The sequence below is a fragment of the Prionailurus viverrinus genome, chromosome C2, assembly GCF_022837055.1.
Source record: "Prionailurus viverrinus isolate Anna chromosome C2, UM_Priviv_1.0, whole genome shotgun sequence".
In the NCBI taxonomy this organism is placed as follows: domain Eukaryota; kingdom Metazoa; phylum Chordata; class Mammalia; order Carnivora; family Felidae; genus Prionailurus; species Prionailurus viverrinus.
This window is the reverse complement of record NC_062569.1, coordinates 33,973,325-33,989,022: the sequence shown is the minus strand read 5'-3', so window position 1 is coordinate 33,989,022 and position 15,698 is coordinate 33,973,325. Positions and strand designations below refer to the sequence as shown.

The window sequence follows — 15,698 nt, the reverse complement described above, 5'->3', positions numbered from 1 at the left end:
ATTCATTTGTCCTTTTACTCTCTTTGCATTGCCTCTTTAAGAGCCAATTAACTGAAAACACCAGTTAGGCTGAAAAGAAACTACAAATTATTTAATTACTCCATATAATGCTAAGGAAAAAACCAGCCTTTAATTAGGTGCTTGTAAATCCCACAGTCAAATGTGATTTAGCCAATTACAATGCATACGGGAGAGAAATTCACTTTTTCTTTGAACATGATAAAATTTGGTTAAATTGGGGGCATCAGTGGGGACAGTTTAGGAGAGATGGGAAGGGGCTGACTTAAGGCTTGAAAGCAGTTTGGCCCCATGGAAAGAACTGGGGTAGGAGCCCAAGGGACCAATGTCTGAATTCACCTCTGCCCCTCTGTGCCTCAGTGAGAGAGACTGAGACAGACAGAGCCTGCTCTGAGCCAGAGGCTGGGAGGTCCTGGCCCAGCTGCCCTTACCTGTCCTTGACGCGCAGGATGAGCTGGTGGAAGCGGTCCACGTGCTCGAAGCTGGCCTTGTCTGTCACCGAGTAGACGATGAGGAAGCCGTCCCCAGTGCGCATGTACTGCTCCCGCATGGCGCTGAACTCCTCCTGCCCGGCTGTGTCCAGAACTGGAGTGGGATGAGGCCACTCAGAGGCTGTCACCCCCCACTGTGGAGCCCTCCTGGCCTGCAGACCCCCATGCTGCCACTGCCATCCCCAGGGTGGCTCCAGACAAGCTGTCCCCACAAGAGGCTGCATGAGCTCCCTGGGCTGAGGTGTAAGGGACCCAGCAGGGCCTCAGACACTTCAAAGTATGAGGCTCTAAGAGACTCATTTGTGGACCTGCTGATTCCAACCTACTGTGCTCCCTGGGCCTTAACAGCCTGTCTACAGAAAAACCTCACAAAGTCCATGATCAACTCTGCTACACAACCCCTCTGGGGTCCCCACACCTGGGTTTGGATCCTGCTGCAGCCCTTACAGACTGATTCCTGGGGAAGTTACCTGACTCTCTGAACCCCCTTTCCTCTTTTGTAAAATAGACACAACGCTTCCACCTTGTAGCTCCTTGGGAGGAGAGCCCAGGACATGCGCTGGGGAAGCCCTGAAGAGGCCATCCCAGGTCAGGAAGGGTCCTCAGTTCCGGTGTGGACAGACAGCAGGCAGGCCATGGGGAAGGAGAGGCCTCTGAGAGCCAGGATCACTTGCCCCTAGGATGGGGCTGTCACAGGGGTGATGGGAAGGGAAGCTGGGGAAGGAAACAAGAATGGCTGGGGAGACGGAGCAGGGCACCATCTCGGCAAAGGGTCTCTCCCCAACCCATCCATCCCCTCTCCTTCCCTCCACCCTATGGACTTCTCAAGCCAATTCCCCTCCAGCTTCCTTGCTGCTGAGTTAAATGCACACCCCCAGGCTATTTCAGAGGGGTGACAGCCACAGCTGGGGGTTCTCCTCTGAGATGCACAGGCCTGACCCCCTTAGGCCTCCTGAAGCCCCTCAGCATCCCGCAAATCTCTGCTCACCATCCAGCCTCTCCCATTTCCTAGCTCACTCTACTCTCAGACCCACCTGCCCTCTCCCTGGAGGCAGTGGAGTAGGTAGTTATAGATTTTGGAGCCAGATTCTGGGCTGAGTCTGATTCTTCATTCCTAGAGTGTGATTCAGGGCAAGCTCACTTCTTTGAGCCTTCGTTTCCTCAAATGGGGATGCTAAGGGTTGTTTTAAGTGAAAACATTTAGACCCTTGGAGCAACGCCTGCCACAAAGAAGCTCTGAAGGAGTGTCTGTTTCGAGCTTGTCTTCCTCACCTGGGGTGCCATTCCCCCAACCATCCCTCCTCTCTTGCTCCCCTTGCCTTGGCCAGCTGACTCTGACTCACTGCATTCTCGTGCCTGAGCCTGCGGGACTCTCCCCACTCCTGTATAGCCCCTTCATGGCATACTGTTCTTGCTGCCCATTTCATAGGCCCCACCTGGAATGTCACCTCCCAGAGGCAGGGGCCTGGTCTATTCAGAACCTGGCACAAACAGAACTCAAATAGTAGCTGAATGAGTAAATGAATGTGAAGTCTACTCAATTTTGTTCATTCATTCACTGAAGAAATATTGGAAAGCCTACGATGTGCCAGGCAGTGTTGTAGGCACTGTAGATGCAACATCAGTGAGGCAAATCTTTGCTCTCCTGGGACTCATAATCTAGTGGGGAGACTGGCAAACAACTGAATGGGTAATATAACATCTGGTGGGGATGAGTACATACTGTGAAGATCAATATAGCCAGCTGAAGGTAATTGATGGGAGTTGGTGTAATTTTGGGTAGGGATCGAGGACACTAAATAAATCCCAGCAGCAAAACAGATGAAAATGTCACAGGTTTGGCTGAAGGGATGGGAAGGCCCAACATTCAGTTGGTATGTAATTAATGTATTCACAGATTTTGAAGGTGTGTATTATCCAAAACAAAAACTAGAGATCTAGGGGTGCCTGGGTGGCTCAGTCAGTTAAGCATCCAACTTTGGCTCAGGTCATGATCTCATGGTTTGTGGGTTCCAGCCCTGCATCGGGCTCTGTGCTGACAACGTGGAGCCTGGAGCCTTCTTCAGATTCTTTGTCTCCCTCTCTCTCTGCTCCTCCCCTGCTCCCACTTTGTCTCTCTCTCACCCAAAATGAATAAACATTAAAAAAAAAAATTTTAAAAACTAGAGATCTAGGATAAGTGAAAAAATATGTTCAGAATTTTGAAACCCCAATTTAGTAGGGAGCTGAAAATCGAAATGGACCCTCTGGAAAGGAAAAATGGTCGTTTCACACACTGATTGCCGTAGAAGTAATATTATATCCATGCTTTCTAACAGAATTCTTGGAGGAAATACTTCAGCAAAGTGAAAAATAGGTCCATGAAAGAATATAAATAATGATAAGCAAGGAATATAGCAAAACATAAGAGTTAAGTTTAAATAAACATCATTTTAGGATTTGAAGTAAATTAATGACAGTTTAGAACTAAAATCTATGATGATCCATCTGTGAGGGGCAGAGTTGGGGAAAAGTAAGCTACTACTAAATTTCTTGCCTCATTTGGGAATAGACTAAAGATAATAATTACATCCAGATGTTAACAGAAAAATATAATCACACACACACACCAACACATGTCTGTACATAGAATAACCACTAGACATAAAACTCAAAAGTTCCTAATCATCAGAAGAAAAAAAGCCCAACAGAACAAAGTAAATGGGACCAATCCAACAAAAGGCAAGAATAAACTACACAAAAATATGAAAGCTAAAAAAGGAGACATGAAAGAAGATGGCAGACGTAATTCTAACTATGCCTAACAATAGTAAATGCAAATGCATTAAACCCACCTATTAAGGCAGACACCCAATACAAAATCCACTTGTCTACTACTGCAAAAGACACATATAAACCAAAATGACACAGGAAGGATGAAAAATGAAGGGATAAAAAAGGATATGCCAGCCCCATGCATCCACAAAACAGGATTCAAGGCCAATGCACTGGACAGGACAAATCAGGGTATTTATAATGGGAAAAAGTACAAGCATCAAGGAGTGCCAAAGTCATGAATCATAAGCACATAAGAATGTTGCCTAAGATACATATGTACAAAAACCTGATTTTTAAATACAGTAGGTATTGGCAAATCTCATGATCATTGTGAGAGAACTGAACAGGCGTCAATGGGCACATGAAAAGATGCTCCACATCACTCATCATCAGGGAAATACAAATCAAAACCACCATGAAATACCACCTCACACCTGTCAGAATGGCTAAAATTAACAACACGAGAAACAACAGGTGTTGGCGAGGATGCAGAGAAAGGGGAACCCTCTTGCACTGTTGGTGGGAATGAACCGGTGCAGCCACTCTGGAAAACAGTATGGAGCGTCCTCAAAAAGTTAAAAATAGAACTAAAGGGGCGTCTGTGTGTCTCACTGGGTTAAGCGTCCTACTCTTGATTTCAGCCCAGGTCATGATCTTATGGTTTTTGAGATCGAGCCCCACACTGGGCTTCATGCTAACAGTGCAGAGCCTGCTTGGGATTCTCTCTTCTCTCTCTCCATCTCTCCCACGCATTCTCCCTCCCTCTCCCTCTCTCTCTCAAAATAAATAAACTTAAAAAAAAAGAACTACCCTAAGACCTAGCAATTGCACCACTAAGTATTTACCCGAAAGATACAAAAATACAGATTCAAAGGGGTACATGCACCCTGATGTTTATAGCAGCATTATCAATAATAGCCAAATTATGGAAAGGGCCCAAATGTCCTTCGATTGATGAATGGATAAAGAAGATGTGGTGTGTATATATATACAATGGAATATTACTCAGCCTAAAAAGAATGAAATCTTGCCATTTCCAACAACGTGGATGGAGCTAGAGTGTATTACGCCAAGTGAAATAAATCAGAGAAAGACAAATACCATATGATTTCACTCATATGTGGAATTTGAGAAACTCAACAGATGAACATAGGGGAAGGGAAGGAAAAATAAGAAAAACAGAGGGAGGCAAACCATAAGAGACTCTTAAATACAGAGAACAAATTGAGAGTTGCTGGAGGGAAGTGGGGCGGGGGATGGGCTAGATGGGTGATGGGCACTAAGTAGGCACTTGTTGGGATGAGCACTGGGTGTTGTACGTAAGTGACAAATCACTAAATTCTACTCTTGAAGCCAATGACACGATATGTTAACTAACTAGAATTTAAATAAAAATCTGGAAAAAAAAGAACTGAACAGGCCTGTCTTAGAGGCAATCACCTGGCCCCTCAAAAGTAATGATCTCAATAATGCCAAATTTAAAAACATCATCTGAGAGAACAAACTTTACACCCAAACAGTAAATAAGCATTTTCAAACACAGGAAATTGTCACAAAAATTGGCCATATATTAAGCCATCAATAAAAATTTCAACAAATTTCTGAAAGCAGATGTCATATGCAGCTATCTTTTTGTCTATATGCAAAACTATCAGAAATTAACAGCAACACATATGTAAAAGAAACTATCCACTTCAAAGTTTAAAGAGTGATACTGCTCAAAAATGCTCTAAAGAGAAAAGCAAAGTAGAAGTTACAAACGATTTAGAATTGAATGACAATAAACAACAATAAAACCCCTGGTTTGAGGCCAAAGTGGTACTCAGAGGAAAATTAGAGCTTTAAATGCACTTCCAAAAACAAGAGACTGAAAATTAACTAAGCATTTAAATGAAGGGGCTAGGAAAAGAAAAATAAAACCAAAGAGAGAAGAAATCATCAATGAAAGTAGAAATTAAGAAAATGAGAGAAAGTAAAAGTAGTAGATATCTAAAAATCAAAATCTGATTCTTTGAAAAGACCAATTAAAGAAAAAAAAGCCTTTAGCAATTCTTATCAGACAAAAAAAAAAAAAAGAAAAGAAAAAAGACTAATAAGCCTTTGGATTGAGGAAAGGCCTATGACTATGGATCTAGATATATATTTAATTATGAAAGAAAACTATATGCAGTTTTAGAGCAATAAATTTTCAATTCTTGATGAAATGGACAATTTAAGGAAAATATAAATGAACAAAACTGGCTCAAGAAAATATATAAAATCTGAATAGGCCAATAATTATCCATGAAATTAAAGAGACAAATCTCCCCCATGAATGGCACAAAGCTCTTTTTATTAGGGACAAACTGTTCCAGAGCCCAGAAAATAAAGAACTTTCCAGCTCATGGAAACAGCCTAGCATAGTCCTAATCACAAACCGGACAGGGATGGCACATGGTTGTGTGGTAACGTCCAGGCCTGCCCCACCTTTGGGGAACAGGAGCAGCCTGCACATGGGACTCTAAGAGGTGCATTCAGTCAGTCATCCATTTGCCAATTACTTCTTGAGCACCTACGCAGTGCTATCCGCTCTGCTTGGTACTTCAGGTGGTTAAAAAGAAAGCTGCATCTCACTATCAAGGTACTTACAGGCTAGCTGGGCTGACACTTGAAGAAAAATAATACAGGACAGAAAGTGATACATACTATTGGAGATCTAGGGAAGGGGCGGGGGGGGGTCCCTTCAGCTTGGAGGGATAATGGAAGGTTTTAGCCAAGAAGGGATACTTATTCTGCCCTTAAAAGAACAGCATTTGACATAAAAAAGATAGGGCCTGGGGAAGGCCTTCCAGGCAGAGAATCAGCATGGGCAACGGCCTGAAGGCCAGGAAGAAAAGAGTCGTGGGGAGGCTGGTGTGCAGGCATAAAAGGTCTGTGATGGGAGAGAGGTCGAGGAGACCAGAGGCTGTGGCCCTTGGATCCTACACTAAAATGTTTGAACTCAGTGGGTGCTGGGGAGCTACCGAAGGTTCAGAGAGGGGAGAGATGTAGTGAGAGGGTAAGTCTGGCAGCCAAAGAGGGAGGGGACTGGAGAGGGAAGCTGTGAAAAAGTGAAGGAGGGACCAGGGCAGAGGCAACCAGGGTGTCAGTGAAGGCAGGTGTGTTTGAAGTGGAGAGAAAAAAATGAATGGGCAGACACTGAAGACACAGGACATAGAGAATGGGGGCCAAGGGGAAAGAGGAGAGTGGAGGGCGCCTTGGAAATTCTAAACCTTAGGGCCCCAGAAGGGCAGATGAAACCAGGAAGGAGCAGATGGGGGCTGAGCTGGGCCTGGTCTGGTTTGGGCTTCATCCCTCCCCTCCACACACATACACCTGGAAGGGGCACAGGCCCCTTGTCAGTAGCTCTGCCTCCAAAAGAGGCTGAAGATAATGGGCAGCTATGCATTTCAGAAATTATGATTCAGCCTGCATTTCCCATGCCTGATGTCATGAAGGTAGGAGGATTCCAGAGAAAGTATTAGTCACTGTGGGAAAAGAGGTGTTTTGCCAATGTGTGTGTGTGTGTGTGTGTGTGTGTGTGTGTGCGCGCGCGCGCATGTGTGTGCGTGTGTGTGCATGCGTGTGTGTGAGAGAGAGACAGACAGAGACAGAGACACAGGCACCCAGGGCAGAAGGAGGGAGAAGAGATAAAGATTCTGGAGACAGAGAGGGTCAGCGCTGTGTACCTCTGTCTGCTTTGCCCCAGTCTTCCCATCCAGAGGATAATGGGGCCAGCAGTGTGGCTGAGGAGGGTTTAAGTGGAAACCCCAGGGCTGTTCTTAGATCTTGTGAATTTCAGAATCCAAGTCCCACGTGTGGGCATGGCATGGGGCCCCCCACCCCCGCAGGTGGGCAGTCAGCATGTGAGGGCACCAGCCTGGGTCCCAGCTGAGCCTTCCTCCTTCTCCCTCCTCATCTCCCTCCCACTCTTCCTCTTCCTTCTTCTCTTCTTCCTCTTCTTCCTCCTCCAGGGCTTTCAGTGGGAGGCACACCCTGCCATGGGCTCAGGGCTCTGACCTTGGCGGCAGCCCAGGGTACAGTCTGAGCTCTTTGGCTGACAAGAGTCCTTCCCACCATGTTCCTACTGGCAGAAGGCACTTTGCTGGGGTTTTATGCACACATGCCCTCTGGGTCCTCTTCATGGCCTAGTACAAATGCAGACACTGAGGCCCAGAATGTTAAAGGGATCTGCTCAAGGCTGCATACTGGGAAGGAGGCCACTCCAACTTCCCCAAGACCCAGCTGTCCCTACTCATCCAGTCTTTTATCTTCAACCAGAGGGTGCGGGTCTGGCCACCCAGAACCCGCCGGGTTGTGTCTCAATTACAAGCCTTTGCACAAGGCTTGCACAAATGAACCAGAATACCCTCTCCACCAGCTACCCCAGCCATCCTGCCGCGTGGCTGCAGTCTGCCTCCTCTCCTGAGAGCCCAAGCCTCTGACCTGTGTCTTTGAACCCTTCCTGTTGGGTTATGGGTTCCGTGGGTCTCTCCTAGTCAGTGCCTCCAGGCCTGGCTCAGCTCCCCACCACGGCGGGGGTGGGGGGGTGGGGGAACTCCAGAGGGCGAGTGGGAGGGGAGCCTGGCTTTCATTTCCCTGGGTGTCTCAAAAGCTTCAGCACCCAATGCAGGTCCAAAAAAATACTTACAGAATGACTAGACAGATCACATGCATGCCATAGGAAATGCAGTTACTGTGTTCGATCAGCCCAGGCCAGCTTTAAGGGAAATCACTAAGAAGTGACTTTTTAACTTGTGTAACGCACCCTTCATGGTGAAGTAAGGGTTCTGGAATATAAAACAACAGAGATGATGATTTCTAGAGATAATATGCCTCCAAGGACCATGCCTGCTGTTTTCTACCTTTCTCTAATCCACAGACCCGTAGTGGGAGGCAGGAGTGATCATGCCCATTTCACACAGGAGTCAGGTGCGGAAGCCTGTGCCCTTCCCAGGAGAAGACTCCAATAAATACATGCCACCTAGTTGAGCATCAGTAGGGATGAGGGCTCTTTACTATGTTACTTGTGTTCCCCTTTCTGGGTAAGGGTATACATGGAGTGGGCTGAGTGTCAGGCAGAAGGGCTGGACCCATCCACCATGCACTGTTCCCAGAAAAAGGGCTGCTTTCTTCTCTAAAGTGCTGGCAGGGTGTGGAAAGCCAGGCCACTTGGGACTCTCTAAGGGGGAGGGGGCAAGATCCTGCAGCACATACGGCTGGCTCCCTGGCGATGCGGAAGCTTCCCTCTGGCAGTGGCCCCAACCTCAACTCACTGACTTAAGGATGACAGAAGTGCTGGCCACCAGCCTTAGGGGACAACTGCTCACGAGGCCACACTATGGCAGCTGGGGGAATGGGAAGAAGCCCTGGAATACATTTTCATGGGGTCCCTAAATTCCCTGACCTAGAGAACATATTGCATGTGTGGGTGCACATTCTCTCAGGGAGATGGTCTATGGTTTTGTGGAATTCTTAGAAGAGCTGGGAACACCTCTACCCCAAACAAATACCTCTCTCAGGGAAAGAAGAGGGCAGCAGGGGGCTGGGTCTCAGCTGTGTAACCAGGAACATCCCAGGGACAGATGGTAGCAGGGCAGGGGGGTGCTGGTAATGGAGAGGAACAAGGAGGCAAAACGTTGGCCTACAACCCCATTTCTTCCTCACAACCACTCACAACCAGTGGGGGGGGGGGGCAACATTTTATAGGTGAAGAAATGAAGCAGGGCAAGGCGGTGACCTGCCCAGGTTCCCACTGCTGGCGAGCAGGAGAGGCACGATTTGAACACCAGACCATCTGGAGCCAAGCCTTGCTCTGCTGCTGGCACCAGCCTGTCTTTGACCGGGCAGCCAGCAATGTCCGCAGGGCCTGTGAAGAGGCACAGGTCTACACGGAGGGGGCGAGGACAGAGCACCGAGGTCTGCCGAGACGGAAGACACCATCCCACCTGCTTACCCCCAAACTTCCACCTACCTCACACCTGCCCCTGGGTGGCCACGCATAGCTGGGAGGAAAGAACTCAGAGCCGTGCTCCTTGCTCCCTTTAAAGTCCTAGCACCGACTTCTGGGGCCCTTAAAGCACCCAACAAATCTAAACGTGTCCCCATCCAGTCTTCTCCTACTCCTGGGCCACAGCTTCCCACAGCCTCCTCTCCTCCAATCTCCACCCCCAGCTGAGTGAAACAGGTGTGAAACAGAGATCATCAGCTAAATTCCACAAGCTTCCAAATCAACCCACCTCACAGACCGAGGAAGCCTCGCACACTGCGGGGGAGGCAAACACAGCCACTGCAGAAAATGGTTTAGCATTTCCTTGAAAAGTGAAAGATGGAGTTACCATAGGACCCAGCCAGTCCATGCCAGGGACACACCCGAGAGAAGTGAAAACATATCTACACAAAAACTCGCACACGAATGTCTGAAGCAGCACTATCCATTGAAGCCTCAGAGTGGAGACAACCCGAATGGCCAGCAATGGATCAGTGGATAAAGAAAATGTGATGCATATCCATACACTAGAATACTATTCGCACATAAAAAGGAACAAAATTCTGATACAAGCTCCAACAGGATGCACCTTAAAAACAGCACGTTGAGTGAAAGAGCCTAGTCACTTTCTAAGTGAAAGGCTACTTAGAGTATGGTGCCATTTATATGAAATGTCCAGCATAGGCTGATCTGTAAAGACAGAAAGTCCGTCAGTGGTTTCAGGGACTGGGGGAGGTGGTGGGGGAGAATGGGGAATGACTGCTTAATGGAGTGAGCTTTCTAGGGGGAGGTGGTGGAAATGTTGAACAATCAGTGGTGATCCAAGTGATTGCTGATTTGTGAATCAGTCAGCAGTTGTGACTGCACAACTGTATAGCTATACTATTTAAAGGAGGGAGTTTTCCATGGAGTTACATCTCAATTAAAAAATGTATGAGGGACCCCCTCTCTTTTTCTCTGAAACACACACTCCCACTGTCTTCTTACTACGGGGATGACCTGGCCCTGCTCCTGTCCAAGCTCATCCCCTCCAACCGGACACTGGATCCTGCCCTCTTCCACCTATACAAGGGCACTGCTGCTATTGTTGTCTCCTGCATCATCCATTTCTTTCTCTAGTGGTTCATTTCCACCACAATGTAAACATACTATAATTTCTCTCACCTTAAAAAAAAAATTAAAGTCAAAAAAATTACAAGTAAAAACCCTGCCCCTTGACCTCACATCTCCTTCCAGCTGCTGTCCATTTCTCTGTTCCTCTTTACAGCCACACCCCTTGACTTCTCTGTTCTCATTGCCTGCTCATCCTCTCCTCCACTCTCTCTTGAATCCACTATGATCAGACTTTCATTCCTGACCACTCTATCAAAATTGATCTAGTCAAGTCACCAATGACTTTCATGTCACTGAATCCAGTTGGCACTTCTCAGTCCTCAACCCACTGGGCCACCTGCTGACATCTGACATTAATCTGGCTCGTGCACTCAGGCCAGTAGTTGATGGTTCCCTCCTTTCTGAAGAGCCTTGGGACATGGCTCTCTCCGGTTCTTCTCCTACTGCAGTGACTGGTCCTGTTCTGTCCCTTTATCTCTCTACCCTCTAAATGCTGGTGGGTCCCCACACTCAGTCCCCCACATTCACTTTGTTGGCCACCTCTCATCTCACGGCTTTACATGTCTACTCCAAAATTTCCATCTCCAGCCTATACATCTCCCCTTACTCTAGATTCAGACATCCGGCTGCCTGCATGACTTCTATCTGTATATGAGAAAGGCAACTCAGATTTAACATGTCCAAAATTAAACTCTTGATTTCCCCCCAAACTTGCTTTTCACCAGTCTTCCTAATCTTGATAAACCTAACCATTCTACCAGAGTGCAGGCCAAAGGCTTTCTCTCTCTACCCCCACCCCATGCCATATACTCCATCTACAAATGCTGTTGTTTCCTCCTCCAAAATACAACAGGAAGCTAAGCTAACTCCTTCTCACTACCGCCTTCAGCGGTGCCCTAGTCCAAAATCGTCATGTGACTTTTAAGAGCAATCAACATGAAGTTCTAAAATCAGAGCAAAAGCCTAAATTAACTGCAGGGGTATAGGATCTGTCAACAATGTAAGAGGAAACCCACCTGAGGTTTAGGGTACAAACCCCAGGACTGAATCCTGGCTCTGCTGTGACTTTGAAGGGGGAGGGGCATACATTGCATACATACTGTCATCACACAGCCTTGTTGAGCTAACTCGAGGTCACTGCCTGATGGCGTGAACCTCAGCTCCCAGGCCGGCTAGTGCGCTAAGCTGACACAGAGCAAGAGTAAGATCTTTTGCTTCGGGGTCAGAGGAATGGGGCTCTAATGAGCTGTGTGACCTTGGACATGTTATTTCCCCTTCTCTGAATCTTGGTTCCCTCCACCTGCAGGGGCCTGACTGATCGGAGGACGGCTGGACAGGCGCTGGAGCAGGAGGTCTGGGTCCCCAGGGACACAGGACAGCAACAGCAGCAATTTCCCAATGTTATGGAAGTATTTCACTACTTTATCAACTAGTATGGCAGTACCGGTGGGTACTGGCTAAGGAGCAGCTGTGCTCACCGGCATGGTGGAGACATTAACCTCAATTTAGCAGAACTGTTACGAGGATGAAATAAAACAATCCCTGCAAAGTCCTTAACACAGGCTCTGGCCTTCCAGAAAAGTCTGGTCAGGAGTAACTGCTCCCACTGCAGTGAAGCAGAAGGAGCCACTGTGAAAGAGGGTTTGGCTTCAGTGCACCAGGAGGCACTGCCCTGAGCTCCTTGGAGATCAGTAAGCCCCACATTACTGGAAGCATTCAAGCAGCGATGGCTGACGGAACCAGAATAAAGAGTCAGGCAGAGGCCTGCAGGGCTGGATTTCATAATCTGAGGCCATGTTCCCTCATAAAGAAAAAGACGGAAATTCCTCCCACATCACTGCCAGCAGGAAAAGAGGAGGATGGGTGGAAAGGTGGAACGACAGGCCAGCTCTGGCTGTACCCCACTTTTAGTTGGGGGGCCACGGGGTGGCTTACTCTGAAGCTCTAGCTCAGAAAAATACACTCAATAAATGTTCCTTTTCCTCTCGCTGCCCTTCCAATGTCCTCCTTCCCTCCTCCTCCCCAGAAAGAATGTGGATTCAAGTGTTCAGGGAAAAGCCAGGTCCAGGCTGCTCCGAGAAGACAACAGCACTTGTGTCTGAGGTTTGGGCAGAAGCCAGGATGGAAACATCCCAGCTTCTGAGGGTGCAGGAGAAGGGCTGGAGCTTTCACTCTGCAAAGACCAAACTGTCAATGGGGACACAGGGGGCCAGGGCGGCTGCAGAGCTGGGCCCGGGAGCCCACAGTGGGAAGAGGTGTCGGGAGAGTTAGGGCCGCTGCTGTTCTCCGTTGGTGGAAGAAAGATGCAAGGCTGGGAAGAGGGTGGGACTGGGAACCATACAGGTGAGAAGCCCAGCGACACCCATCCCCGCTGTAGGTAGGATTGCGGAGGATGCGGTCAATACCCTTCCCTGCAGGGCCAAGGTTTAGGCGCAAACAGGACAGGAAGGGGGATGTGCTCGGCAGAGTTATGGCGCCCTGGGCCTGCTCTGCCTCTAGCTTGACTTAGGCAAGTCACTTCTCCGTCTGCACCAGTTTCCTTAGGTATATAGTGAGGGGGGTGATACCATAGAGTTCAGGAGCCTGCCAGCCCTAGCCTAACAGAAAAAAATAGGCTCACAAGAACTCCGAGACAAAACAACTGGAAGCACAGACTGGAACAGATATCTGCACGTTCGTGTGCACAGCAGCATTATTCACAAGAGCCATGAAGTGGAAAGAGTCCCAGGGTCCGCTGCTGCACAAATGGGTAAACAAAATGTGGTATATACATACAGTGGGATATCATTCAGTCTTAAAAGACATGAAATCCTGACACATGTTACAACGTGGGTGGATGGACCTTGAAGACATTGCGCTAAGTTAAATAAGCCAGTCACAAAGGAACCAGTGCTGTATGAGTCCACATACATATATGAGGTACTCAGAGTAGTCAAATTCAAAGAGACAGGATGTAGAACGGTGCTTCCAGGGGCCGGGGGAAGGGGAATAGGAGTTATTGTTTGCTGGGTGCAGAGTATCAGTTGGACATGAGTAAGTCTGCGGAGGGATGGTGGCGACGGCTGCACAATAACATGCATGGACTTAAGGCCACAGACCTATACACTTAAAAACAGTTACAATGTTAAGATTTATGTATATTTCACAATAAAATCATACGTACATACAGATGTACATACATACATACATACATACATACAAAACCTCAAGGCTCTGCCCAAGGCTTGGTTCTTCCTGATTCATGAAACCTGAGAACTGGGATATGGTGAGTCCTGTAGGTGAAAGCCAGGGTGAGGCAGGGACCAAAGTCAAGGACCAGGAGAGAAGGCTGGAGAGCCGGGAGAGGTGGGCACCGGGCAGCGAGGGGACGTTCCCAGAACTGGGCTGTAACAATGACAGGTGAGGTCAGGGTCCCATAGGACCTGTGGGAAAGAACCCAGAGCAGGCTTGCTCCAAAGCCTAGTAGTCCTAGACACTGGGGACCCCAGCTGCTGGCCCCTGAGGTCAGCTGTCTCCTGTGTCTTAGATTCTGGGAGAACCAGGGCAATGAGGTCCCCTGAAAGAGAGCAAGAAACAAGTCTGTAAGTAAGCAGAAGCCTCTGAGAATCCTGTGTGGCAACCAGAGAAGGCTTTTTGAGCAAGCCTGGGAAGAACAGTTAGCCCTCTGAAGGGCCTTGGGCAAGTTGTAAGCGGGACAGGCAAATACGTCTGTTGATCCTGATAATCCAGGCACATTCCCCTCTTCCCAGGATTTCAATGTCCATTCCCAGAGGCCCAGGGATCAGCTTGTGAGGTGGGAGAGGATTTTCCCACCCAATCAGACTAACAGAGAATCCAGGAGACAAAGGGGAATTCAAGCCATTGCTAGCTGTGTGAATCTTGCTGCGCTTTATTTTTAGGGAGATAACAACAGTAGCTAGCACGGTACTGTTGTATTAAAACAGAGCGTATGCAATGTGCTTGGCATGAAGATTGCACATAGTAATTGCTCAGTAAAGATCATTACTGCCCTCATAATTCTCCCCCTCCTCCTCCTCCTCATCAAGCTGCCATGTTTTTGCTCTTTTTGAATTTGGAAGAAGAGCAAACCCCAGAATTCAGAGCCCTTGGGAGGCTTCCCAGGCTTAGCACGGTGCCCCCCAGGATGGTATGGCCTCCAGGGAAGCAGGAGGTCAGGGCTCTGGATGCCCGAGGAAAGTCCTAACCATCCCAGGGCTGCAATTCACCCCAGAGGAATCTAGCCTCAGAAGGGGTCAGAATTATACTCAAGTGTAAATATAACCAGCCTTTGATTAAAACTCCCAAAACATGGGGCAGGCATCTTTTTAAATGCCAGACTAATTAATATTTAAAAGGAATGTTTTAAGCCTTTCTTTTCTTTTAACATTTATTCAGTTTTGAGAGACAGACAGTGAGTGGGGGAGGGGCAGAGGGTGAGGGAGACACAGAATGCAAAGCAGGCTCCAGGCTCTGAGCTGTCAGCACAGAGTCTGATGCGGGGCTTGAACTCACAAACCATGAGATCATGACCTGAGCTGAAGTCAGCTGCTTAACCAACGGAGCCACCCAGGTGCCCTGACCTGCCTTTCTTTTCTTAATACAAGACTTAACTCAGTGGAGAAATGTCGCAATCTAGCATCTGTGCCTGAGGATGCCCTGGGTGGGCAATGCCCTGAATTAGGCTGGGTTCAGGGGGCAGGTTGAGAGGCACAGCATCCCAGGGGAGCCCAGGAGATTCAGAACACAAGCTTTGCAAATTTGTGCTTATAAAGTAGTGCTGTGGCCATGCTTCCCTTTTCCCTGCTGCTGCTGAAATAATAAATATTTTTATTGTGATAATAAACATTATCACAAAATCTTCCTAAAAATCACCCTTGGGAACTTTTTTTCCCTCAGAAACGAATCTAATACCCAAAGTTACTTTAAGAAAAAGTTAGAGAAGTCAATACGGCTGTATAGAGAACTAATATTCATTAAGTCCCAATTATGCACCAGGCAATGATGTTGCTCTCTTACGTGTATTATGCCATGTTTTTCGGGATGTTTTCTGTGGAAATAGTCCAGAATGATGTGCTAACAGCGGTCCTTTGGGAAACCCTAAGGACAACCTATCCTACCAATACATTTCCAATATTATGTTTGTATATTGAAGATTCTCTTAAGTCTCACAGTAAAGAAACTGCTTATAGTTCTTTAACTCCGTATATCCCAAAATGCGGCATATAGTCGAATGGGTGACGCATGAGATGATT

The 15,698-nt window shown here is 47.6% G+C and overlaps 1 protein-coding gene across 11 annotated transcripts in view; it reads right to left on the bottom strand.

Moving 5' to 3' along the window:
• Nucleotides 1-15,698, bottom strand: part of MRAS (muscle RAS oncogene homolog) — a 55,225-nt gene that overhangs the window by 10,480 nt on the left and 29,047 nt on the right. For 10 of the 11 annotated variants that reach the window (XM_047875852.1, XM_047875849.1, XM_047875851.1 and 7 more), the window contains one exon: nucleotides 450-603. In XM_047875852.1, the coding sequence (XP_047731808.1) occupies nucleotides 450-603 (154 nt within the window). Of the gene's footprint in view, nucleotides 1-449; nucleotides 604-1,032; nucleotides 1,224-15,698 lie in introns of all 11 variants that reach the window. The other variant, XM_047875859.1, reaches the window with a different exon arrangement.